Genomic DNA, 26720 nt, shown 5'->3' with positions numbered 1-26720 from the left:
TATTGAAACAAAGCACCCTTGCTTGTCTTCTTTCAGCATGTCCTGATTTTTCTATTTCTAGCATCACAGTGAATTTTATTGAGGGTGTGCAATTCAACCCATATGGCTGAACTTCAGCTCCTGTAAATATCATAACCAGAAATTCCTGGAGATAGATGTCATCTGCCATACATAATTCACTCTGTCCTCTGAATTATAAGATGAGTGTCTGGATTGCAAATTAGAAGCTCCAACACAGGGAAGCTTTTTACAAGAGGGTGTCGACTCTAAGAATTAGGGAATGTCTCACAGAGCCCATGGGCAAGGTATAGCCAAGATCTAGGAAGGATGTGGAACCAGGGGCCACCCAGGGGTCAAGGTTTCCCCTCTTCTCTTGAGTCTGTGTGTCCCATTCATTATTCCTTCTTTCTCTGCAAATCATCTTTATTTGCTTCTCAAATGAGAAACATGGCTATTCCACAGGTTTTCATTATGGCCAGATAGGAAATGATTCAGACAATCAACCTGTCTCTCTCCCTCTCTCCTCTTTCCCCTTTTTTCACTACCCCTTGCACATTCACAATCTCAAGAGTCAGGCCTCTGAATGACCCAGCTTAGTTCAAGGGCCAGCCCCCGGAGCAGTTGATCAATCCACCATGAAAGGGAGTAAGGGTCTTAATGAAACACGTGGATGCTGGTGATACATCACTGAGGGTGAGGATTCTAACTCTAAAAGCAGGGCTGTGGGTAGAGTGGTCATTATAAATTGGAAGCTGCTTGAAGATATACCCAAAAAACTGTTGCTTGTGTGGTGTTTACTATGTGCCCAACTCTCTCCTAATCATTTTACACCTGAGAACCTATATGACCCTCCAACAACTTTATGTTTATGAGAAAGGTGCTATTATTATCCCCTTCTGAGGATAATAGAAGAGGTTGAGGCATAGACGTTAGAGGGTTTGGCCAAGGTCATTCAGTGACCAGAACCTTCTCTCTTAACCATCATGCACACTACCATCCCAAAATGCCATCCCAAACACAAAGCTTCATTTCCCCATCATCCCAATCCAAGGGTTTGACATGCCTCTCACCCAGGCCTTCACCTCTCTGCATCCTGACCTCTCTCTGCTAATCGGTCCTTTATTAAATCACACTGGCTGTGTGATTTCACATAAAGTCTTTATTCAGACCTGTGACAGACAATTCTGGGCATTGCAATAGTTCTCCCCAATTCAGGCACATCAGAAAGTGTAAGTGGTGCACCAGAGCGCACCTAGCTAGTAAGGAGGAAGCTGAGTGCTTTAATTCCAAGCTTCATGTTCTTTCTTTTCAGTAGTCAGATGACGGGCAGGAAGTTCCACCAGGACAGGACTGTCCCAGCCCCTCCCTCCCTGACGGTTGCCTCTCCTGGAGCCTGCTTTCTCTCTTCCACAATTTACTGTGCGTTCCCTTCAGGTCATCCGGAGGCCCAAATGAAGCAGTAGCACGTGGCAGGCAGAATGGGCTCCTGGCATTCTGAATCCCTTCTACTTTGATTACCTTGGAATCTGGGAAAGAGGTGGTAGGGACCTTGGTGGTTCTGCCAGCAGCATTCTCATCCTCACGCAATTAAACCAAAGGCAGATGTGTGTCCTTTCTTCCTCGGAGAGAAAGGAGCCAAGTGTGAGGTGGCTTTCCTCCACCCGCAGCCCTACCGTGTAATGTGTCAATTCAGTCACACCAGCATCCAACGAGTCATCAGACAGACAGCTGTGTGAGCCCTCACTGTGAACATCAGACACGCTGCCTTAAAAGTCCCATGAAGGGACCTGAATGCATTTCTAAAAGTCTGGTAGGAAAGACTTCTTAATCCCTGCTCAAACATTTTCCCAAATCCTCTCATGTTGACATTAAAGTTCCCCAGATTTCACCCAGGAATTAAGTCTGAGTTATTTAAATTATGTGATTAGAAGTTGACATTGGAGCTTACACCGGCAGCTTGTGGCATTAGTGCTGCTGTGATATTTGCCAGTTCTTTTGGCCACATTTTGGGGTAAAATTCCAAAATTTTTGAGCTAATTACATAAGACAAATACTACAGCTTCTGCAGTATTAGAGGCAGAGGTCTGGGAGTGAAATACCACTGGTTTTTCAAGCTATCATTTAAATGTTGAGTTGCCATTTAAACCCTGTTCTCTGCAGAGGAAAATGACTATCTCATTCCGTCATCCCATTGCAAACATGATGATGTGCCTACGTGAGAAACAGCATCCAAATATTTCTGTGATGGAAAAGTTCTGCTCCCTGCATTGCCAAAAGTCAGATGAGAGTGGATCCTCTCCTTCCAGAGAATGATACCACCTCCACCTTAATAAATGTTCTTGGACCTGGCATCTATCCTGGGTCATAAAGTAGCATAGTGTCCAAGCATATAGTAATTTAGTTCAGTTTTTTTCCTGAAAAATGTGTGTAGGGAGCATCTCCCTGACTCTGACCTTTCACAGGTAGCTAAGAACCCAGGGGAATCTGACTTCAAAGAAAAATCTAAATGCCAGGGAGGTTCATTCAAAGCAAAGTAAGTCTATGTAATTCATAAAAGCTAGAAAGTGCAATGAAGCCACTTAAGCACAGCTTTGAGTAAAAGAACCAATCCAGGAAGCTGTACTAGCTGTGCCCCAAATGCTTCTAGTATCTGTGATGCTGATTTTTACAATAACTACCAAGACCTCCTTTCTCTCATTTAACACACTCACCCTTCCCCCATCACTCCCTACACTTCACCCATCTCCCAGCATTGTACAGGCCACGTTGGCTGGTGATGGTGGGGTGGCCACTGCTGTGGAGGACTTGGCTCTGGCCCATGCTCTGCTGAGCACTGTGAGCTGTACAGCGAGGTCTGTGGAGGGTGCTCACTGCTGAGAGGCCCCGAAGGGTTCACCTCGGCCCTGACGCCACTTGGGGCCAGATAATCCAGCCCTGTTGTGTGGGCTCTGGGTTTCAAACTCAGTTCTGCTGATTATGGATGGAACTTCTGTATCTCATTTTTGTCCAGCAAATGGGAATAAATGGCAGCACCAGCCTCACTGGGTTGTGGAAAGATTAAAGGAGGAAGAGCATATACAGTGCTTAACTTAGTGCCCAGTAACCTGTAAATGCCACCTAGCAGCATGGTCTTTTCTGCGTTCACCACTATGACTGTTGCTATTGTTGTTATTAGAGTGCTAGTAGTAGCATGGTGCCTGATACAATTTGATATGTATATCTGTGTAGGAATATATGTATATATGCATATACATATATGTGTGTGTGTAAATATACATATATATGGGCTGAGTATATGTGTATACATATCTATGTATGTCTATGAATGCTCAGTGGTCAAAAAGTATTAATGTTTATTATCTCTTCCTCTTCACAATAACTTTTTAAGCTTTGTCATTCACATTTCAGATATAAACACTGTTATTCAGACAGGTGAAGAAACCTGTTCAAAGTCACATAACTAGTGAATGGCAGGCCCAGGATTCACGGCGAGTCTGTTTCACCCGTGTGGACTGGATAAGGCTCCTCAGTGCCCCTTTGCGCCTGCACAGGCCTCTCACACCACGTGTGTCACACGGTGCCTGGGCACTTTCTGGCGATCCCCCCACTTCTCAGCGACTCCTTCATTCCTAGTGATAGCTGTACTGTCTAACGGGTGCTAGGAGCCCAGGAAGGGTCTGAGACGTTGTACTGACTTGGCACATCCGTAGGCAAGCTCCACATCTGGAGAGTGTCCTTGTACCACAGCCTTCCTTCTGACCATCTACAATGTCAGTTGTGCCTTGGGGTCTAAGGATTCTTTATCCAAGGACCCTTGCCAGCTTTTACATGTAGCTGCTTCATTCTATATGAGTGAAAATGAAGAGACATAAAAGCAAAGCAAATGACTGGCAGAGCTGTTAGCACTTTCAAATGCTGTTTTTCAAGATGTTCCCCAAATCCCTCAGTGTGGCTGAGCATCAGTAACTCCAGAAGGAACTGTCCTTGGGAGGCGTCCCGACTGTGGAATGTTATTATCCCAAAACCAAAACGAATGACCGGCAGAGAATTTCTATGGGAGGCTTTCTCCACTTGCGTGCTGTGTCTTTCATAAAGCAATATGAATAAGCAATCCTTTTGTCAAGGCTGATTTACTTTTATGCTTGGGAATGTAGCAATTGAGATGGACGACTACATTTTCCTTATTTTGGCACAACTTCAGCTTTGAAATGTATTTATAATGGGTGTGCTGCTGAAGACACCACTTTAGAACCTCAGCTGAGATTGACAGAATGCTATTGCATCTCAAGGCTTAAGTACTCAGAGCAGAAAAATGGCCTTATTTTCCCTTGCAGACCTCAGTTTTATGAGCCTGTTTTTATGCTGTTGTTAGGAACTGTCCAAGTTCTAGGAGGAGTGATCACTCTGGATTTTTCCAATATTCTGCTGTAGAAAGTTTGGTGGAACCCACCTCTGGGCCAGAGTGGTAGTGTCTATAACCACTGAGTCTTCTTCCAGAGTTTCAAGACTGTGGCAGAGTTTCAAAGCCTTTCAAATGAAAAGGCCTTCGGTGAGTCCCAAAGATGTGTGTGATGAAGGATCACACTTGATAGTAAGGCTGACTGGCAGGAAAGAACCCACTTCCTAGTCAGGATGGTTTTTCTCTCCATCTCTGTGGCAACTGCAGGGCCAGCTGCTTCTAGTACAAATTAAAGATACCACTTACCCAGCTCCCCCAATATCCCATACAGATATGAGGTTTGGGCCCAAATATAAGGAGAAGGAGATATATGAGTGTAACAGCCTTCAGGCTATTATTATGTAACCTTTGCTGCTTGGCAGTCTTAACATAAATTAACTTACCTCATCCTTCTCTTCACTTGTAAGAAGCGCCACGTTCAAAAAGAGATGGAGAAATATTTGCAACCGTGTTCAGCTTATATAGACCTTCTTGGATTTATGGTTGCCTGTTATATTTTTCATGGAAAACCAGCAAATACAAGTGGCCATGTCTCAGCCACATCAACCCAATGTCAAACTCATCCTCATCCATCACACACTCAGCCCAAGGGTCACCTTCTCTAGAAAGCCACCTCTAAATCTTTCAGGAAGACTTCAGTTCTCGTCTACTTCCGTCATAGCATCTACCTTGATGTTTCCAATCCGTGTTCCCTGTGATCCAGGTGGAGTTCTATCCTGAGCCACAGAGACGAAAGACATAACTCAGGTCTAAGCAATTCAACATGACCCACCACTGGCCATAGAAGCTGGTTCAGGGTATGCACATCAGAGTTCTGAGAATTCTGAGATAAAGATGATCCATCTTCTGTGAGCATCACGAGAGAAGATGTTCACTCTTTCTTTAGGTAGGGTGCTGTGGTATTGTGAAGTACAGGCTTTAGCAACCTTTTTATGACATAAAGAGGAGCCAGACTGAGCATGAAGCCAACTCAGAGAAACCCAAACCGTTTTGAAGGAAAAACTCAGTTATAATGATATTATCTGACTCCTCATTCCAGCCTTGTTGGAAGCTGCTGCTACCCTAGGACATTTTCAAACCAGTACATTCCTTTTATTGTTTAAGTCAGTTCAAACTGGATTTTTCTGTCACTTCCAAAAAAAAAAAAAAGACATCAAACTGATTTGACTTGCCCCTCACCTGCTCAGTTATGGAGCTGGGGTGCAGAGGGCTGATTCTTTGAGAAAGTGATTGATCCAGAGTCTACTCATTCGAGTCATCTAGACAACTTAGAGCTGTGAAGAAACACATAGCCTGGCTAAAGCAAGTTGCCATTACAACTGAACTCTTAAGAAAGGGGAAACTAGGGGAATTTCCCAGTGGTCCAGTGGTTTAGACTCCACACTTCTGCAGGCAGTGTGGGTTCAGTGATCCCACATGCTGCATGGGATGGTCAAAAAAAGAGCAAAAAACAAAAACAGAGAGTTCAGTTCTGATACTGAGTTGTTTTGTCTTCTTTTCTAAGGAATTTTAATCATGTTTTTCATCACTTCATTAATTTTTCTTGAAAACAGTTAAGTATTCCTGTTAGAAATAGCCACAGGCTACATTTGAAACATCTCAAATGAGCTCCTTTTGAATTATTCATGTGAGAAAATCTCTATAGATATCCAGAAATAAGGTGTCTTTCTGTCTTCTCAACTTAAAAACAACTGACTGCATTTTCCTAAAAAAAGAAAAACTGATTTGAAACCAGATTTGAAAAAACATCACCCCATTTTTCATTCCATAAATCAAATATTCTGACGATAACTGGGAGGGGAAAGATAGAACTATAATAAACATTTCTTTCTTTCTTACTGTATATCATGTGTTTCTTACCTGTTAGAGATAATAAATAACTAGAAGGCAGGCAGCTGTCTACTCAACTCAACTGAACATTTTTCTAGCATGTGCCACAGTATCTAGGAAAATTTCACTAGTGGTAGATGTCATCAGAACTCAGGGCTGAAAGATGAAAATCTTTTATGTAAATCAAGTCTTTATTTACTCCATGGCTCATTCCTTTCTTTTTCTTTACAAGGAACGCAAATTTCCCAAGTTCGTATCCAAAGAAATGGAAAACATGTACATTGAGGAGCTGAAGTCATCCGTCAACCTGCTCATGGCTAATTTGGAGAGCATGCCAGTGTCCAAAGGCGGCGAGTTCAAGCTTCAGAAACTCAAACGCAGCCACAATGCTTCCATCATTGACATGGGTGAGGAGAGTGAGAACCAGCTGTCCAAATCAGACGTCGTGCTGTCTTTCTCCTTGGAGGTAAAAAGCCCTCAATCCTTGAGAGCTTCCTGGCAGAGCAGGCCAGACCGGGGTGATTAGCTGCATCACAATCAGCTGTTCTCCTTTTTGCTCCCCAGGAGCAGTTATTAAAATAACAGCTTGCTAGGCATGGGTCAGCTAATCAGCGAGTAATTTCCCATCTCCAGGAAACCATCCTTTTCCTTAGGAAATGCAATCTTAAGAACCACCTACTAAATTTAATGTTGAATTACTTTGCCCATCTTAAAGCAGTTCTGAAGGATTTTGCAAATATCTTGTACAATTTAGAAAGTTTAACATTTTGGTAACCTATGTAAAAAAAAAACAAAACAAAACAATCTAGCTTCATTTCATGGTAGGTTGACAGTTTTCTTTCTGATTCTCTCTCGCATTGGCTTCCCCATAGGAAGCCATAGAAAGGTCCTTGTTGCAGTGGAGACTTGTTTAGTTTGTCTCATTATCCCAAGAAAGAATCCCTTTGGGCCAGAATTATGGCAGAAGTCTCAACATGTCAGTAGTTGTCTGTCACTTTGACTCACATGTTTGTTTATCATACATGCAATGTAAGGAGTGGATCCGATCTAACTGCATCAGAGTTATTAAAAACTGGTTCAGTGTGCACATTCCAGCACCCCCAAAACTGTTGACCCAAATCTCTAGAGGAGGAGAATATAAAATGGTGTGGCCACTTTTGAAAATAGCTTTGTGGTTTCTCAAAATGGTAAGCATAAAATTACCAGGTGATCCAGCAATTCCACTCTTAGATATCTGCCCTAGAGAGATGAAAATACATGTCTCCACAAAGACTTGCTCACAAATGTTTATAGCAGCATCATTCAGTATAGCAAAAAATGGAAACAGTCTAAATGTCTATCAACAGATGAATGAATAGACAAAAATGTGGTACGTCCATAGAATGCTCTTCACCAATTAAAAATTAATAAGCTACTGATACATTTTTTAAAATATAGACGAACCTTCAAAACATTATGCTTAGTGAAAGAAGCCAGATGCAAGAGGCCACATATTATTTGATGCCATTGATATGAAATGTCCAAAAAGGCACATATCCAGAAACTGAAAGTAGGTTAGTGTTGTCTAGGACAGGAGGTAGCAATGATCATAAGGAAACTTATTGGGGGAGAGAAAAATGTTCCAAGCAGTGATTTGTTATGATGGTTGTACAATCTAATAAACTTACTGAAATTACCATATTGTGCACTTGAAACGGTGAATTATATGATATGTAAAACATGCCTCATAGCCCTGGAACGTGCGTTTTAAGGAGCTATCCAGGTACTCCTTACATACTCCAAAGTTGGAGACCCATTCATAAAATATGAAAGCTCAAACTCTGTAAGGATTTTATGATAATCCAAGATAGGAAACTAAGAGAATAGATCAAATTTCTATAGATTTAATTAAAATTTGTAAAGATTAAATTAACATTTTAGAACATCATTAAGGCTTGCTGTGAATGAACTGCCGGTAATTTGTTTTACTGTGCTCAGTTCAGATTGGGATAGTCACATTGCAGTATTTTCAACATGTATTTTGCAAGTGGAAGAGGCAGTATTCAGTTAAATATAGAGCACTTTGTGCATGAAAAAATTACCAGTGTAATTTCACACAAACTTCCTTCCTTTTTTTCATACTGCCACCTGAGATACTGAATGCTTTTTCTTAGGTGTCTTTGAATTTGATTATTGCCAATTAAAGGTGGCAATTTATTCCCTACTGCCTCTTGTCTTCCTGCTAAAAGGTGAGGGGAAACTGGTTTATTGATTTGCATGAAGCTTTTAAGTCTGTAATTTTCTAATTCTTTATCAGTGCTCAGTATTAAACAGCTGATTGTCAAAAATACCGATATGGGTGAGTTCCCAGCCATACCCCCATGTGTACACGAGTCAAACAGGTTGTAACTTGTAAGTGCAAGTGCAAAATGAAGCGCCCTAGGTTTCCCAAGTACTTTGTAATTAGAGCGCTAGATTGCTCATCATTCTAAGTCAGCAACGGAAGGCCTTGTGTATCTGTTTGTGAATGTGTTTTGGTGGACACAGCGAGGGGACCTAAAAGAGACAGAGAGAGAGAGGACGGTCATCCCATCAGGGTAGACTAGGTTTGAATTCGTAGGCTCGTACCAGATATATTTTATGTAATTATAGAATTGCATGGCTGGAAGGGACAGTAGAGAACAGTTCCCTGAAGCAGGAGATCTGATGTCCAGGAATACAAGGGGAGTGTCCCTGGACAGGTGGTGGTTAGGGAGAAGTGTTCTGATGAAAACCAGTAGGTATCTGTAGAATCCTTCACCATCATTCACTCAGTGAATCCTCACAACAACCCTTCAAGGCATTTGCAAATATGGAAACAAAGCCTTGGAGTAGTTAGCTGCTAAGTCGCTTCAGTTGTGTCCGACTCTGTGCAACCCCATAGATGGCAGCCCACCAGGCTCTCCCGTCCCTGGGATTCTCCAGGCAAGAACACTGGAGTGGGTTGCCATTTCCTTCTCCAACGCATGAAAGTGAAAAGTGAAAGTGAAGTCGCTCAGTCGTGTCCGACTCTTAGCGACCCCATGGACTGCAGCCCACCAGGCTCCTCTGTCCATGGGATTTTCCAGGCAAGAGTACTGGAGTTGGGTGCCATCGCCTTAGTTAAGAACCTTGTAAATCATTACACAGCTAGTGAAGATGCAGGTTCAGGATTTGAACTCAGATCTTTAAAACTCCAAAAATTGTGTTCTTTCCCTAGAGCCTCTCACATTTTTCATTTGATGGTTCTTTCCACCTAGTGAAAAGATGTTCAGTTACATGCATCATCTCATTAGATCCTCACACAGTAGCCATAGAGAGAGAGAGAACCTGTACCACTATCCCCACTCTACAGATGAGGAAACTGAGGCTCAGGAGATTTAAAAGTAGAGTGACTTGATGGTCAAGATTTGCCCAGTATCTGATGAGTGGTATACTGGCTTCTGGATCTGCAGCATCAGTATCTGCACCACCAGGGAACTAGTTACAAATGAGAAGTCTTGGGCTCTACCCATGACGTGCTAGTCAGCAGCTAAGTGGGTGAAGCCCAGCAGTGTCTGGATTATCCTTCCAGGTGATTCTGGTTCACACTGAATTTGAGAATCCCTGGGCTATTATGCAGAAAATTGACTTGTGAATCTTGAGGTAATGCAGGCCCTATTGTCTTAGGCTTCTTTGAATCGAGCCTGTTTAAGAAGTGTACATTTTTTGCACATCCATAATCTTTCTCCTTATATAATGCCATTAGGTCTTTTGGAGTACAAGTCAGTGATTTGTTAATATCCCTTGGTCTCTATCGATTTCTGATGCAAGTCATTTGTTCCTGATTTTTAAATCAGTGTCTTCTCTGCTCCCTTCCCTCTGATGAGTGGCAGTATGTACCACTAAATATGAAAATAGCAGGTGACTGAATGGAGTTGGAGGGTAGTGGTGGGAAATGCCAGGAGTTGTAAATAATATAACTTGGTCAATCCAAACCCAGCCTTTTTCTCAGTCTAGAAAGAGAGTATACAATTGTAGGCTTTTTTTTTTTTTTTCACTCTACAATTTTAGCCTGCACAGAATTTGTTTATTTTATTTCTCTGTCTTAAAGTTATTGTCACAATTTCAAGTTCAGATTTCTAACTTTGACTGTGATTCAGGTTTCCATTTTCTGGTAGCAGAAGCTGGAGTATTTGGCAATCCATTTACCTCTAGACTGAAGTAAAGCAAGGCAACAGGGGCTGTAGCAAAGTAGCAGTTGCCCCGTTTAAATGGAGCTCTCCAGTTTGCCACAGTCCCCATCACTCCCTTTTGCATCTCTGACTCTCATGCCAAATGGTACTTGCCCTTTATCTTAGCACTTGTGTTATCACTTACTTTTTGTAGAGAGGAAAGTGAATTTCTTGGCCTATGTCTCCATCAGGTTCTGAGTTAAAAGCTAGACTCTATATTTTTTTTAAATCTATTTTTTTAAAAAAATAAGATTTTAAAAAAATCTATTTCTTTTGGCAATGAAAAGTCAAGATCTTATGTGTTTTTAACACAGAAAAGAGTAGCCCATTCCACTTAATCTGGCTCCTGTGTGCATCTGAGTTAGTGAACCTTGTCTTTCCATCTGGGAGGCAATAAGCTACACTATGAAGAATTGTATCTTTGTGCTGGATATGTCCCAGCATGGCCGGTAGAAACCTGATTGAAGTTCTCAGATACCTGTTGGGATTTTGTGTATATGCATGAGACAGGTCTTAACGTGTCTATTTTCCTCTGGCTGACGCTGTCCATAGACTTTGACAGTAAACTCTGCTGTGTGCGACTCTGTTTGCAGGTGGTGATCATGGAAGTCCAAGGCCTCAAATCCTTAGCTCCAAATCGCATCGTATATTGCACGATGGAGGTGGAAGGAGGAGAAAAACTACAGACCGACCAGGCCGAGGCTTCAAAACCAACGTAAGTTGTGTTTCTCCACGGTTCACCTTCCAGGTGGTTCTCATTGGCATCATTTGGGCCAACTCCCAAGTTGAAGATTGGTTTCCCCAGAAGATTACAGTGACATCCACCTTGTTTATTCTCCAGACAGAATGACTTGACTACATTTTCACTTAGCAGCCTTAATAAGGGTTCCATTCCTTCACAGCAGAGAACAGAAGGAAATGTGAGATACAGTCTCCTTTCTGGAGATTTTATCCGTTTACCTGACAGAGTTTAGTCATCACCTGCTGGTTTCAACAGGATATGCAGGGGAGCTTGATAGAATTATTTTTTATTATATTTACTAAATAATATTTGGTTTACAGTATAAGCATTTTTTCCAAAATCTTTCTCTGTGTGCCACAGTTATGAATATATCAGCTAAGCAGTATGTTACATGAGGCACAATCCATTAATTTGTTAGGTAAACACATATTTATTAAGGACTCCCTGTGTGTGTACAGTGCACGGTTGCACAGTGGAGAGGAAAGTAGTCTCTGTTATAGCCCAGCAGAGCTTAGAGTTGAGTGGGGGAACAGGAAAAGAGTCTCACAAATTTATAGCTACAAATAGATACAAATGCTGAGAAAGAAGGAGTGCTTTGTGAGGAAACATCAGGGGAACCTGAACCAGTGTGTAGAGACAGATTCAGAGCAGGCCTTCTTGAGAAGTTATAAGACATTTAGGCTAGTATTATAAAAGCTGAGCAAAGGAGTTGGGAGTAGAAAGAGCATTCCATGCAGAGTCAGCTTGTGCAAAGGCCCTGTGGTCAGCAGAGGCCCTGTGGCATGGCAGCATTGAAAGAAGGCCAGTGGGGCTGGAGTCCAGAGAACAAAGTATGCCATAATCTGCCACAAGGCAGGAAGGGGCCACACCATGAAGAACCTTGCTAGACCACAGAGAGGAAGGATAGGCATGTGTGATTAGACATGTGTTTTGAGAGGATTACCCTGGCTGCAGTAAAAAGGGCTGGAGTCAATGTAGGAGGCCACTTAGGATTCTGTTGTGTTGGTTCCCAGGAGCTATGATGATGAATGTATTTGGGTCAATAGACACTCAGGCTGCAAAAAATTCTTGAGAGATCACTGTTCTCTTCCCTCCCTCCCCACTGCCTCTTTCCTTTTCTATCTCAGTTAAACTAGCCTAGGATAATGAACATCTTTTTTATTGTTAATTCTGAATAAAGTCATAAAAAGGATAACCCCTAACAGCAGCTCTCCTCCTCCAAAGCATTATGAGCTGTTTGGCAGAACATGAATAACGTACTGAGATGTTCAAACAAAATAGTTCAAAGAAAGCACTGAATGTTTCCCTGACTAGGGAAAATCTGAGGGCATTGTGTGCCTTCAAGTGGTTCTTTGTGTGAATACGCAAAGGCCTCAGATGCTCAAATCTGGGTGAAATTAACGAATGCGTGGAGGAGGAAGTTGGAACCAAAGCAACTTGTCACACTCCATCCTTCCTCCCTTTTTAAAAATTTAGTTTCAGACAGAAAATGAATGCTGTTTCTTTTTTATCACCATTGATAAAAATCCCAGTTTTCCCCCCAGCTGTCACCATAGCCTGATCATAATCAATGCTGTTAGGTTGTTGCATTATTTATATGTGCTTTTGGAAAATGTGTCATGTGGTGGGAAGAAAAACTTCTTTGGTGTTCATGCTTACATTTTAAGAAGTTGAGCCCAATATAGTGTCATATGTAGAGAAGGAAGGAAAAAACTCTGATTATTTGAACATGCTGTTGTTTGATATTAGCTACTTAACTCAAAATGTAATTCATATCAGTTTATGGGGTTTAAAGGTTTCAGTTGCCAAGGTGAAGGATGAGCTGATTTTCGTGTGCATATGAATGCTTAAAACAGAGTTTCAGATTACAAATATTGAATGCTTTGGTTATACATTTGCTCACTTCCATACATGTGCATTATTATGTCCATATTAATAAATATCTCACACTGAAGCATTTTGCTTTTCTAGCTAGAAGTTAAGTTTTTTCTTTATTACTCTTCAGTCAGTGAGTAGGTATTAGCAGAACCCCACAGAGTGCTTGTTTGTATTTTTTGTTTTTTAATACCATAAGAATGCAGCTTTCATAACTATCATCAGGTCAAATCAGTCAGTAGTGGCTAACTAGAGTGCTGTTTTGAGAAGGGTTCTGAAGCCAGATCTATATTCAGAGGAAAATAAAGCGTAATCAATATGATAAAAGAGGCATGAATGCCTTGTGTTTGCCATTTCTAGAGTATCTCAAAGAGGTCTACCAAATTCATGTTTCTTCCTGTCTCTTCCTTTCTCCTTCCTATATGGATTCTCCTTCTAAGCTCTGCTCAGCTGCCTTCTAAAGCCGCAGTTGTTTCTCCGCTCCTCTGCCCTTTTCTTCATCATAGCTCACTGCTAATACTGCTGCTCTGCCTCCAGTTTCATCCGACAGGATGAAGGAGCCCGTGCACATTCACGCAGGTGCATTTTCTTCTTCCCTCTCGTTAGGACTTACTCAGAATCCTCTTCATCATTTCCTTTCTCTGAAGCTTGTATTTCTTCTCCTTTCCTCCTTGGTTCTGCTCACAGTTTTTCCCATTACTAATCTCTAACTGTCATCTCTGCTACTTGATTTTGATTACCCCAAAAAGTACCCTTTGGAGGGTCATCTTTCATCTGCCCTAATAACTCCACTTCATTATCTTACAAATTTAGCCCTTTTCCTGCCCTATTCATCTTCTGATTCTTGTCTCTGACTATTCCTACAACCAACTGATGCCCAACTGATGACACATTCTAAAACCAGGATTCCTGCTGCTAAGTCGCTTCAGTCGTGTCCGACTCTGTGCGACCCCATAGACGGCAGCCCACCAGGCTCCCCTGTTCCTGGGCAAACAAAAACACTGCCTCATGGTAAGAAAATCCCTCTACTCTCTTTCACAGGAGGTGGGCAAATATATCTGAGTTCTTGAAACCACAGTCTTTCCCTCTCCACTTGCACACCTTCCTGAGAAGCTCACTGAAAAGGGGGATTTCAGTGACTCCTGCCTCAGCCCCTCATCAGTTTCCTACCAAAGCAGAAATGGTATGTTGCAAATGAAGGCAACGGTTTTTAAAGTAAGTATATCTCTTGAAAAAAATCTGAGATATACTTACTTTAAAAAACGTTGCCTCTGCCGGCATTCAGAAGTTTTGTGGAATTTACTCGACGTTTGAGCAAGCTCTGGGAGTTGGTGATGGATAGGGAAGCCTGGCTTGCTGCAGTCCATGGTGTCACAAAGAGTTGGATACAACTGAGCGACTCAACTGAACTGAACAAGGATGAATATTTATCATGAGAATTATTGGGCTTAAAACTACTTATGAAGATGATATATCAGATGTATTAAAAGTATATTCAGATGATCAAAGAAAAGGAAATTTCTTTATTTTTCTCTAGAGCTGGTCTGATAAGTTCTTACTTACACTGTAGTAGATAAAAGAAAGTGAAATTTTAATCTAAACCTGTAAATGTAATCCAGTAAAATAATTTTAAACATCCAAAAAAAATAAATAAAAATAAAATAAAAATAAAAAACGTTGCCTTCATTTGCAGCCTGGTGGGCTGCTGTCTGTGGGGTCGCACAGAGTCGGACACGACTGAAGCGACTGAGCAGCAGCAGCAGTGGATTTACAATGTTGTGTTAGTTTCTGGTGTGCAGCAAAGTACCTCAGTTACATATTCTTTTTAATATTCCCTTCAATTCTAGCTCATTTCCAGGTACTGAGTATAGCTCCCTGTGCTATACAGTAGGTCCTTGTTGGTCATCTATTTTATATATAATACTTTGTCTGTACTAAAACAAAACTCCTGACTTCCCCTCCCCAGCCTTCCCCTTTGGTAATCGCAAGCTTGTTTTCTCAGTCTGTGAGTCTGTTTCTGTTTTGTGGATAAGATCATCTATGTCATATTTGAGATTCCACATATAAGTGATGTCATATGGTATCCATTTTTCTGTCTCTGATTTTACTTCACCTAGTATGAACATCTCTGGGTCCATTCATGCTGCTGCAAATAGCATTATTTCATTCTTTTTTGTGGCTGAGTTATATCTCATTGTGTGTATATACCACTTCTTTGTCCATTCAGTTGTTAATGGACAGGTTGCTTCCATGTCTTGGCTGTTGTAAATAGTGCTGTTGTGAACATCGGGGTGCATATATCTTTTCAAATAGTGTTTTCTCCAGCTATATCCCCCAGAGCAGGATTGCTGAATTATATGATAGTTCCGTTTTTAGTTTTTTAAGGAACCTCTCTACTGTTCTCTATAGTGGCTCTTACCAATTTATAATCCCACCAATAGTGAAGGAGGGTTCCCTTTTCTCCACACCCTCTCTAGCATTTGTTATTTGTAGATTTTTTTATGATGGCCATTCTGACCAGTATGAGGTGATACCATATTTTAGTTTTGATTTGCTGTTCTCTATTAATTAGTGCTGCTAAGCATCCATTCATGTGCTTTTTAGCCATCTGTATGTTTTACCAAAATGTCTATTTAGTCATAGAAATGTCTGTTTAGATCTTCAAAAGCAGTGTTTCTTGAAGGGTGGCACTCTTACTCTGCTGATAACAGAGATCATGTTAGGTGTTAGGAAGGCCTAGAATTGAGTAACATCAAGTCATATGAGAAGGAAGTTACCCCTCCATGTGTTTTTCAGTTTTTCTGATCAAGTCAAGGAGAATGCTTATATTGGTTCTGGTAAATCTTTAATCTGAGGAGGCCTTACCAATAGCTGTGAAAAGAAGAGAAGCCAACAGCAAAGGAGAAAAGGAAAGATATACCCATTTGAATGCAGAGTTCCAAAGAATAGCAAGGAGAGAGAAGAACGCCTTCCTCAGCGATCAGTGCAAAGAAATAGAGGAAAACAATAGAATGGGAAAGACTAGAGATGTCTTCAAAAAAATTAGAGATACCAGGGGAACATTTCATATAAAGATGGGCTCAATAAAGGACAGAAATGGTATGGACCTGACAGAAGCAGAAGATGTTAAGAAGAGGTGGCCAGAATACACACACCTATACAAAAAACATCTTCACGACCCAGACAGTCACGATGGTGTGATCACTGACCTAGAGCCAGGCATCCTGGAATGTGAAGTCAAGTGGGCCTTAGGAAGCATCACTATGAACAAAGCTAGTGGAGGTGATGGAATTCCAGTTGAGCTATTTCAAATCCTAAAAGATGATGCTGTGCAAGCGCTGCACTCAATATGTCAGTAAATTTGGAAAATTCAGTAATGGCCACAAGACTGGAAAAGGGCAGTTTTCATTTCAATCCCAAAGAAAGGCAATGCCAAAGAATGCTCAAACTACTGAACAATTGTACTCATCTCACACGCTACCAAAATAATGCTCAAAATTCTCCAAGCCAGGCTTCAGCAATACATGAACCATGAACTTCCTGATGTTCAAGCTGGTTTTAGAAAAGGCAGAGGAACCAGAGGTCAAATTGCCAACATCTGTTGGATTATCGAAAAAGCAAGAGACCTTCAGAAAAACATCTGTTTCTGCTTTATTGACTATGCCAAAGCCTTTGACTGTGGGGATCACAATAAACTGTGGAAAATTCTGAAAGAGATGGGAATACCAGACCACCTGACCTGCCTCTTGAGAAACCTATATGCAAATCAGGAAGCAACAGTTAGAACTGGACATGGAACAACAGACTGATTCCAAATCAGGAAAGGAGTATGTCAAGGCTGTATATTGTCACCCTGCTTATTTAACTTCTATGCAGAGTACATCATGAGAAACGCTGGGCTGGAAGAAGCACAAGCTGGAATCAAGATTGCCGGGAGAAATATCAATAACCTCAGATATGCAGATGACACCACCATTATGGCAGAAAGCGAAGAAGAACTAAAGAGCCTCTTGATGAAAATGAAAGAGGAGAGTGAAAACGTTGGCTTAAAGCTCAGCATTCAGAAAACTAAGATCATGGCATCCGGTCCCATCATTTGATGGCAAATAGATGGGAAAACAGTGACAGACTTTTATTTTGGGGGGCTCCAAAATCACTGCAGATGGTGATTGCAGCCATGAAATTAAAAGACGCTTACCCCTTGGAAGGAAAGTTATGACCAACCTAGACAGCATATTAAATAGCAGAGACATTACTTTGCCAATAAAGGTCCATCTAGTCAAGGCTATGGTTTTTCCAGTAGTCATGTATGGATGTGAGAGTTGGACTGTAAAAAAGGCTGAGCGCCGAATAATTGATGCTTTTGAACTCTGGTGTTAGAGAAGACCCTTGGGAGTCCTTTGGACTCAAGGAGATCCAACCAGTCCATCCTAAAGGAGATCAGTCTTGAGTGTTGATTGGAAGGACTGATGTTGAAGCTCCAATACTTTGGCCACCTGATGCAAAGAGCTGACTCATTTGAAAAGACCCTGATGCTGGGAAAGATTGAGGGCGGGAGGAGAAGGGACTGACAGAGGATGAGATGGTTGGATGGCATCACTGACTCAGTGGACATGAGTTTGGGTAAACTCCAGGAGTTGGTGATGGGCAGGGAGGCCTGGCTTTCTACAGTTCGTGGGGTCACAAGAGTCAGACTGAGCAATTGAACTGAACTGAACTGAAATCTTTAGTACCCCTACCAGCCTCATACTCAGAGCCTTTGGCAGACAAGAGCCTTCCATTAGAATCTAATAGCATGATTTAGATCTCATTTAACAAAAAATGTTTTCTGTGTACTGGGTCTTGGAATGATTTAAATAAGAATGGATTATCTTTCCTGGATGTCTCCTTTGAAGTTTATGTATAAGGGAATGATGTAGAAGGCAGACATTTATATTGTCTTAACAAGCGTACTTGGGATGCTCTCCTTACATCCAGCTAGTGCTGGGGCTATGGACATAAATAACAGAAATCAGGCCTTGGCCTCATGGGTCATTCATTCTGGTAAAGGACACAAAAACAAACTAATGAACGGAAAATATATGAGGTAATAAAGATTGTACTTTATATTACCTTCCAGTCATGGTTGGTGACATAGGTTTTTCTTTTTAAAGAACTATATTAACGTTTAGATAGTGAATTAATTTACATAAAATATATTAAGCAAATAACAACACAGGTGATGCCTAAGTATGATTTTTTTAAAAATCATGTAGCTGTCTTGTGTTGGTATGTGGAAATGGCGAAGATTGGAAAGATGACATGCAAATTAATTTGGAGAAATGGTGTAAGGAAACCTGATCTGTATTCCCTGAGTGCAGGATGCAGCCCCAGATGCCTGCCCTTCTCAGTGGATTCACATGGCACATGCTGCCATCCAACCACAGTGTGTGCTGAGGACTAAATACAAGAGAAATTTAAGGAATTCTGCTGAAAAGAAAGGCAGTTGCAGTCAGCAGCCCAACATTGTGCTAGCTTCTCTGAAATTATATTCTTCTGAACTGAAGCCAAGAATGCCACTTGGTATTTTATTATTTAGCAACTCTGTTATTCCCTGACAAACCATGGGCTTCATGATATCTGGATTTTATTACTGTCAGGAATTTGAAAATACGATCAAACCTTTTCCTGACATTTTCCAAGAGAATAAGAAACTAAAATATCCCAATGGTATACTGTGCTATAGCCATAGCATTTTCTAATGGCATCTTATCTGATAAGAACATATTTTTTATTAAAAAAAAAAAAACAAGAACAAAATACAGAGACTTGCTACAACATTTTTCTTCTGTGAAATATATTATTTGTCCTAATGGTATAATTCAGAGTGGGCCGGGCTTATTATGCCCAAATTATTCTTAGAAACACAGTTCCATTAAATTGCCCCACATTAAGTCAGTTACAAAGTCAGAAAGGAAGTCATGCCCTCCAGTTTGTTGTCTAATGCATCATCTTCTTAATGGTACTTCCTTCTTCAATTTAGCTAAAAATCTGTTCCTGTGTACTTGGAATGGTTTAAATGGAAACAGTGCACGACCCCTTTGAAATTTAGGTATAAGGGATGATGCAAAGGGTAGCACTTATATTCCCTCAGCACATGTATGGGGGATGCTCTGCTTGTGGCCAGCGAGTGCTGGGGCGACAGCTGTGATTAGCACATCAAGCCCTGCCTTCATGGAGTATACAGTCTAGTAAAAGGCACCAGCAGTAAACAAGTGAATAAATGAATTCACATTATAAAAACAGAATGTAATTCAGTTCTGTGAGAAATGAACAGGCTGCTCCAGTAAAAAGTAACAGGGCTGTAGGGTACTCAAGTGAGCAAGGCAGCCCACTCAGAGTGGATAGTGTGTGATATAACACCTGAAGGATGAGAAGGATCCAGCCATTAGAAGATTTTAAGCCAATGAGGGAGGGTACAATTGGATTTCCATCCTGAAACCTGGAGCCTCTTTACGGACCAAAGTAAACTCGAAACCGTGGATGTCTTGGTCAACAAATAAGAGCACCTACAGTGTAAATTGGGAGATAATACAGACGTGGCCCTCAGTTTTGTAGAGCCTTGAAAAAGCTGGCTGGAAATATCCCCGTGCCTGGACCACAGAGTGATCAGTTCTTCAGGAGCCACTTTAGGTTTTGAAAACTGCAAAGCCACCACGTGGGAAAGGGAGTGAGGCCTCCTGAGAATCCACTTCTTTATTGTCTACCTTTCTTGAAACTTCAGCTCAAGGTCATAGTCCAGAAGACAGTTATATAATACTGAGTGAGAACTTGATGCCATTTCTATGGATTTTCCTTTCTGAGGAAAAGGCTTAGCTTCATTCAGAGTTAATTAAATCATAAATGGTAAAGGCCAACACTGACCCAGAAATTCAGTTTTGCTAGGCTCCCTGAAGATGTCTGAGCTGGGAGGAAAGCGCATTTCTAATCACAGTTTGCAGTGCTCAGACACCAGAAAGCCTGGTCCAGGAGCCACAACTTGTGTTGACAGCCAGTTTGTGTTTGCTTGTGAGCTGGAGGGTGAAAGGAAGCAGGCTGCTAAAGCAACAATCAGCAGGACAGTAGAAATGAACAGATGCTAGAGGATAAGCTTTGGAGAAGGTGCTCTGAGTGCTGCGTCGGGCTCCATCCTCAGTTAGCCACCCTCTCATGTAGGCCACCAAGCTTTCCAGCTTCACCACATCCTGAGAAGTGGTGTCCAAGACTCCTGCTCCCTCAAGAGTGCTATAGTTTTGTTTTGATTTGTTTTTTCTTCATCTAGCTGATCCTGAGAAGAGCCATAGTAGCAGAACTTAATGTAGAATTTTCAGGCAATAACATGAAGTTGTTTAAAACGTCTAGAGTTGATAGGAGTTCCAGAATCAGATTATTATGTGGTGACTGGCGTTTGGCAATTAGACCATGATACTCCATCCAGATGTGAGAAATTCATGAAAGTTCTGATTTCATGAAGAGTCCTATATTGGCTGGGTATGAAACAGCCCATGTATCAAAAGCTATCAAGCTTTTTTGATAGCTCTTTAAGAACTAAGGACTAAATGGACAGTAGGTCCATTTCCTTTCTAGCTCAGCTCCTCGAGTACCTTGCCAGAGCTGACTTGGCAATTACCTCTGATGATGATGTGATCTGAGAACTGGATTTTTTGCCCATCACCGTCCAGTGGAAATCTAATTCAATATATGTCTCCTCAAGGCTTCCCAAGTAGCGCTAGTGGCAAAGAACTCTCTTGCCAATGCAGGAGATGCAAGAGATGTGGGTTTGATCCCTGGGTCGGGAAGATCCCCAGGAGAAGGAAGTGGCAACCCACTCCCGTATTCTTGCTTGGGAAATCCAATGGACAGAGGAGGCTGGCAGGCTACAGTCTATGTGGTCACAAAGAGTCGGACATGACTGAGCACAAGTTGGGTATAAAGAATGCAGTTCTGTACTTCAGTCTCCCAGGAGGAAGCTTCGCCAATTGCCCAGTGTGAGAAACCACTATATTTGGTATTGAGTGATCAGGGAGAATGTAGGGTGGAGTGTCATATAGTCCCTTACCTGTAGTAATGAGATACAACCCAGAAACTCCAAATTCTTACTAATGAGAAAACAAGAGGGACTTGGTTTAGATTCATCTTGTGCTATCCACAGGAGCTCAGAATGAGAAGGAAGAGTGCTGGGTTTGAATCTCAATTCTGTGACCTTGGGCAGGTCACCTCTTCATGCCTCATTTCCCAAATTCTTGAGAAAATTAAATTAACATATATAAAACGCTTAAAAACAGTGCCTGTTGCACAGTAGTCATGTTAGCTGTTGTTATCATGGCCTCATTTTTATTTTGGAGGGAGAAGGGAGAAATGAGGGGAAAAAGTGAGCTGGGTCTGAAATAGTAATCACTAACATTGATCCAGCACTTTCTGTGACCAGGTACTATACCAAGTATTTCATAGTCGATGTCTTCTTTAATGCTCTACTGAAATTACCGGATAGGTACTATTGTCATTCCCATCTTACTGATGAAACTGCTGAGATTCAGGAAGGTTAAGTGATTTGGTCAAAGTTGCACAGATAATACAGAGCTAAGCCAAGAGCCAAATGTAAAGTCTGTATTTTTAACTCTTTCTGCTACCCTGCCTTTCTGAAAGAAGTCACTCCCCTAAAAGAAAGTCTTTTATTAGCATTAACTACTCAGCAGAATGGTCTAACAGGCTCATTTCCTTTCCATAAACTCAGTTTTCTCATGGGTTAAATCACTGCCCCTCTGTAAGTGGTGATGAATGTGCTGTCTCACTGGTGTTCCACGTCAGTGCAGACGCTCAGCTCCACAGCAGATTCCAGCCCATAGGGAGCCACATTGTGCGATGTTGTGTGTGCACGTCTGCAGAGAGGTGGACCCTGCCCTGGAGGTGCTTACAGAATTCCAGAGGAGCTGCTGCTGAGCCTCATCCTTCCTCAGAGAAATCGTTATCAACAACCATTGTTCCTACCATTTATTAAAATACATCAGGTGGCAGGCACCGAGCCACCTGTTACCAAATGGTAGCGTCACACAAAACTGGGTGTGAATCCCAGCCTCACTGCTCACCTGCTGGGTGACCTTGAGCAAGTGGATGCTCCTCACTGGGTTTCAGTTTCTTCTCATTTGAAATGGAGACAGTAATACATCCTGTGCCCGTGGAACTAATGTTGAAAAGCGCTATGATTCAAGCTAAGAGCTGAGTCCAGTGGGTGGCATATTGTAATCTCTTGAGAAACATTGCTAGTAGCAAAAACCCAGTATAATATCAGTGAGTCCCACATGGTAGTGTTAGGAAATAGATGCTCATTTCCCCCACCTTACATATTTAAAAAAAGCTTAGAAAAGTTAGGCAGGCTTTGCTAAAATCCTACAACTCCCAAAACCTAGGTCATAGGATTCCAAGTACGTGAAAAGCAAAGAGCCAGGTCTGCCAAAGGAGAAAGGGCTCTATTGCTAAAACGCTTTCCAGTGCATGAGAACAGATGCTCGAGCATGACTCTAATCATACAGGACCTGGTGTCACCCAAAATATCACCTGGGTGTTTGTCTCACCCAAAGCTGAGACAATGCTAGTTTGGACCCCAGTTGTGCCACTGACACTGTTACAGTGGGTAGGTTACTAAATCCTTCTGAACCTCAGTTTCTTCATCTGTAAAATGAGGCTAATAATACTTATGAAGTTGTTGATGAGGTGTCTATTTAATAAGATAAGCTGAGCACTGGCTCAAATGGAAGGCTGTTATTCTTACCTTTATAATTATTGTTGCCATCACTGGAGCCAGGATGGAGAGGAAAACAGCACAGGCCATCCAAGTCAGGCGGTGTGAACTAAAGAAGTTTAAGATACTTTCTCTTTCAATTAAATATCCTTTTGTAGTTTGCCTTGAAATGTATTCATTTACGTTTTGAGGGAGGGTGAATTCCCGCCACCTCACCATCCCTCTTCAGCTCTTTTGGCTGGTTGAATAATTAAATCAATATAAGACAGATTAATAGGGAAAAAAGTAAATTCATAAATTCATATACACAGGTCTCATAAAAACAGGTCCCCCAAAGTGACCAAACTAGACTATTTATATATCATTTATAGACAAACAAACTATTTGTGAAGATTTAACAAGGGGGTTTTTGCTTAGGGTAGGAGACTAATGAAGAAGCAAGAAAGTGTATTTTTATAGTCTTCTTAGCCTTAAATCACCAGCTCAGTGACAGGATGCTTTCTGTCCTCCTGGTGTATGGAAGATACTGCTACGTGGGAGATTTATATCGTGCTGTTTGGGGCAAGAAAGAGATCAGAGTGTGTTTTATATCATTTCCCCCTACTGACTGTTCAAGTAATTCTTAACAATAATCAGTGTGCTATTGTGGCATATAGGGCAACCACACGTCTGAGCCCCAACAATATATAGATTCTTTACTCACACTTGTTAAAATCCATGTATCGAATTAGTTTTCCTGCAATGCCTTACTTGTATGATGGTTAGTAAATCTTGATTGACTCAGGTCAAAGCCTTAACGGCAAATGGTGAAGGACTCTGGGCAAAGGTAAAAAGTGGGCACATAGAATGGACTTGGAAACCTCTTTAGAATACTCATGGCCATAAATATCACTGTGGCAGAGATGTCTCCACTCAGATGAGTTCTCAATATCTGAAAGAACAGAAATGGCTGCAAATCTTCCAGAAGAACAGGAAAAAAAACCCTAAAAAATAAAGTGAACCCATTTTGTGAGTTCTTCCTGACACCAAACCACTAGTACTTTTCAAGTGTGAACAAAGTACATACACACTGCGCACATCCCCTCCAAAGAGTCACTGGGTACATCACAGGGTGAAATAATGTTGGAAGATTTGGGAGTGTCTTGACATTTATCTAATTCAGGCACGGTTCTGCTGTTATGGATTTTTCTTTTGTAAATTTGCTAGAGAGATAGAAGGAATACAGAGATCTTTTGTCTACTGTTACTTCATATATCAAGCAATACAGTGGAGTTGCAATATCAGTGTTTGAGAATTGTTAGGAAAGAGGAGTCCGAAGCAGGAATGTCAGTGTCTGAAGCCCTCGTTCTGCTCTGCTGTGCCCGTCACCTTGCTTTTCTCCCTGTTGTGTCTGCTATCCACTCCAGCAACAGAACTAGGTGATTTTCTGTTGAGCCAAATATTTGAAAGCTGAGAAATGCTTCTCTCTCTCTCTTTCTCACTCTCCTACCCTAGAGAGACCCCAAACAAGACACACCTCCAAACTAGCCTGGTCTTTGGACATGGCAACCTCTGGAAGAACTCCTTGTGCTCTTTTGGTCACTTGTGATGAGAATTCACCCCATGGGGCTGCTACTCGGTGATCCCTCAAGTATTTGTCAGTCAGGGGAGAATCAGATCCCAGGGAGAGGAGCACGAGATAGCATTCTCCATACTCTCTTGCTCATTCATCTAGCCCTTTCTTCCTTTTATCTTGTTTATCTGAGTGGCTGCTATATGCTAAACCATGTGCAAGGTGCTGAGAATATAGCAGTGAACAAAAGAAGCAAAAATCCCACCATAACGGCACCCACAGTCTAAGAGGACAGGCAAACAATAGGAAGGCCATTGCAGGTCAGTGAGCAGAGATGCACCAGAGTTTGGCTTTGGCCTTACTGTTCAGTCAGAATCTGTGTACCTTTGCTTTAGCCTGAGAGTCAGATAATATCTCAAAGTCATCTCTGGCATCTTTGCACTTGAGTATGGTCAGTGATATAGATAATCATCATAGGCGATAATCATCATAGGCAATCGGTGTGATACTATCTGAAATAAAAGCAAGATATATATCATTCTGCTTTTTGTTAATATCTGCATATTCTGAAATATAAGTGAGCATTCCAAATGTGTATTAGAATAAAAAATCTTTATATATGCTTTGTATATTGAAATTCTCTGTCAGTGGTATATATATATACACACATATATTTATTATCAAATGTCAACATAATAATGTACCATTAAAACTTTATTTTATATGAAAAAATAAAGATTTTCAAAGAGTTAAATAAGTAGGTGACTATTAAAAGAATATAACTGGATATCTTTAGGATGACTATCATATTCCATTTGAGCCAAGAAATCTTCGTAACATTTAAATAATTGTCAAGGCAGAAAAATTAAGGTTAGGCTATTTCATAATTCTAATCTTTCAGTAGACCCATTTGCTGTTCTAGCGTTCATCACATTATATAAAAAAAAGATTAAACTTACAATAGTCAATTGCTATCTGAAAGGAAGAAAAGCTTAACCATTTGCTTTCACTGTTAGCATTTCCCCACACTGTCAGAATTGATCCCAAAATATCTACGTCTTCACCAAGCTCAAGGCAAAGTAAACATCTCTTTGGCATCCATCTTAAATGTGCCATATAACAGCACCAGGGGGACATGTTTAGCTGATAGTGCTAGGAAATTATTGTTCCTACACTGCAGTAACAGAAGCTTGAATTGTTACTGTTAAAACTGTAATAATAAAATTATAACTAAATTACTAGCTTTACAAATTTAAAATAATACTCTCCTGAATTGTATTCCTCTCAGAAGTACAGGGCAATATTTTTAGATAAATGATTAAATCTGCTAACATCTCTTTATATTATTTTTAATTAATTTTTATGGGAGTATAGTTGATTAAAATGTTGTTAGTTTCTGCTGTACAGCAAAGTGAATCAGTTATACATACGCATATATCCAGGTTTTTAGATTCTTTTCCCATATGGATCCTTAGAGTAGAGTTCCCCGTGATGTGCAGTGGGTTCTTATTGTTGTATGTAGTAGTCTGTACATGTCAATCCCAACCTCTTCCCTCTTGATAACCTTAAGTTTGTTTTCTACGTCTGTGACTCTATTTCTGTTTTGTAAATAAGTTCGTTTGTACCCTTTTTTAAGATGCTACATATATACATTAATATACACTATTTTTTTTTCGTTTTCTGATTTCACTTAATAAGATAATCTCTAGGCCCATCCATGTTGCTGCAGATAGCATTATTTCATTCTTTTTATGGCTGAGTGATATTCCATTGTACATATTACCACATCTCTTTTTATCCATTCAACCGTAGATGGCCATTTAGGTCCCTTCCATGTCCTGGATGTTTGAATAGTGCAGCCACAAACATTGGGGCGCCAGTATCTTTTGTTTCTCTCCAGATATGTGCCCAAGAGTGAGATTGCTGGATCATATGGTAGCTCTATTTTTTTTTTAATAATTTCACTTGATTCTTGTATTCTCAACAGCTTATTCTGTGACGTTAATACTCAACTTTGGTCAAATATTTATTTGTCACCCTCTATCCATTTGTTTTTCATGCAGAATGCAGGTTTAGGGCCCCTTGAGGTCTGCTGTAAAGAAATGATGCAAAGAGATTTGGTGGAGACTAAGTAATTTGGGAAAAGGCAGCTGTTAGAATGAGGTTGGTCAGAAAGTGTCTCCAAGAGTTGACAGTTAAACAAGAAGGAGCTGGTCAGACAAAGAGCTGGACAGAGAGACTGGCAGGTTCAGGGACCTTAAATAGAAACTGACATGTTTGAGGGGCAGATAAAC

General features: G+C 41.0%; 1 protein-coding gene across 27 annotated transcripts in view; it reads left to right on the top strand.

Moving 5' to 3' along the window:
• CADPS (calcium dependent secretion activator) overlaps nt 1-26720 on the top strand; it is a 471796-nt gene that overhangs the window by 214939 nt on the left and 230137 nt on the right. For all 27 annotated transcript variants that reach the window (XM_027523777.1, XM_027523803.1, XM_027523802.1 and 24 more), the window contains exons 5-6: nt 6522-6755; nt 11094-11215. In XM_027523777.1, the coding sequence (XP_027379578.1) occupies nt 6522-6755; nt 11094-11215 (356 nt within the window). The remainder of the gene's footprint in view (nt 1-6521; nt 6756-11093; nt 11216-26720) is intronic.

The sequence above is a fragment of the Bos indicus x Bos taurus genome, chromosome 22, assembly GCF_003369695.1.
Source record: "Bos indicus x Bos taurus breed Angus x Brahman F1 hybrid chromosome 22, Bos_hybrid_MaternalHap_v2.0, whole genome shotgun sequence".
In the NCBI taxonomy this organism is placed as follows: domain Eukaryota; kingdom Metazoa; phylum Chordata; class Mammalia; order Artiodactyla; family Bovidae; genus Bos; species Bos indicus x Bos taurus.
Note: the sequence above shows the minus strand (reverse complement) of the source record. Positions and strands in the feature narration are given on the sequence as shown.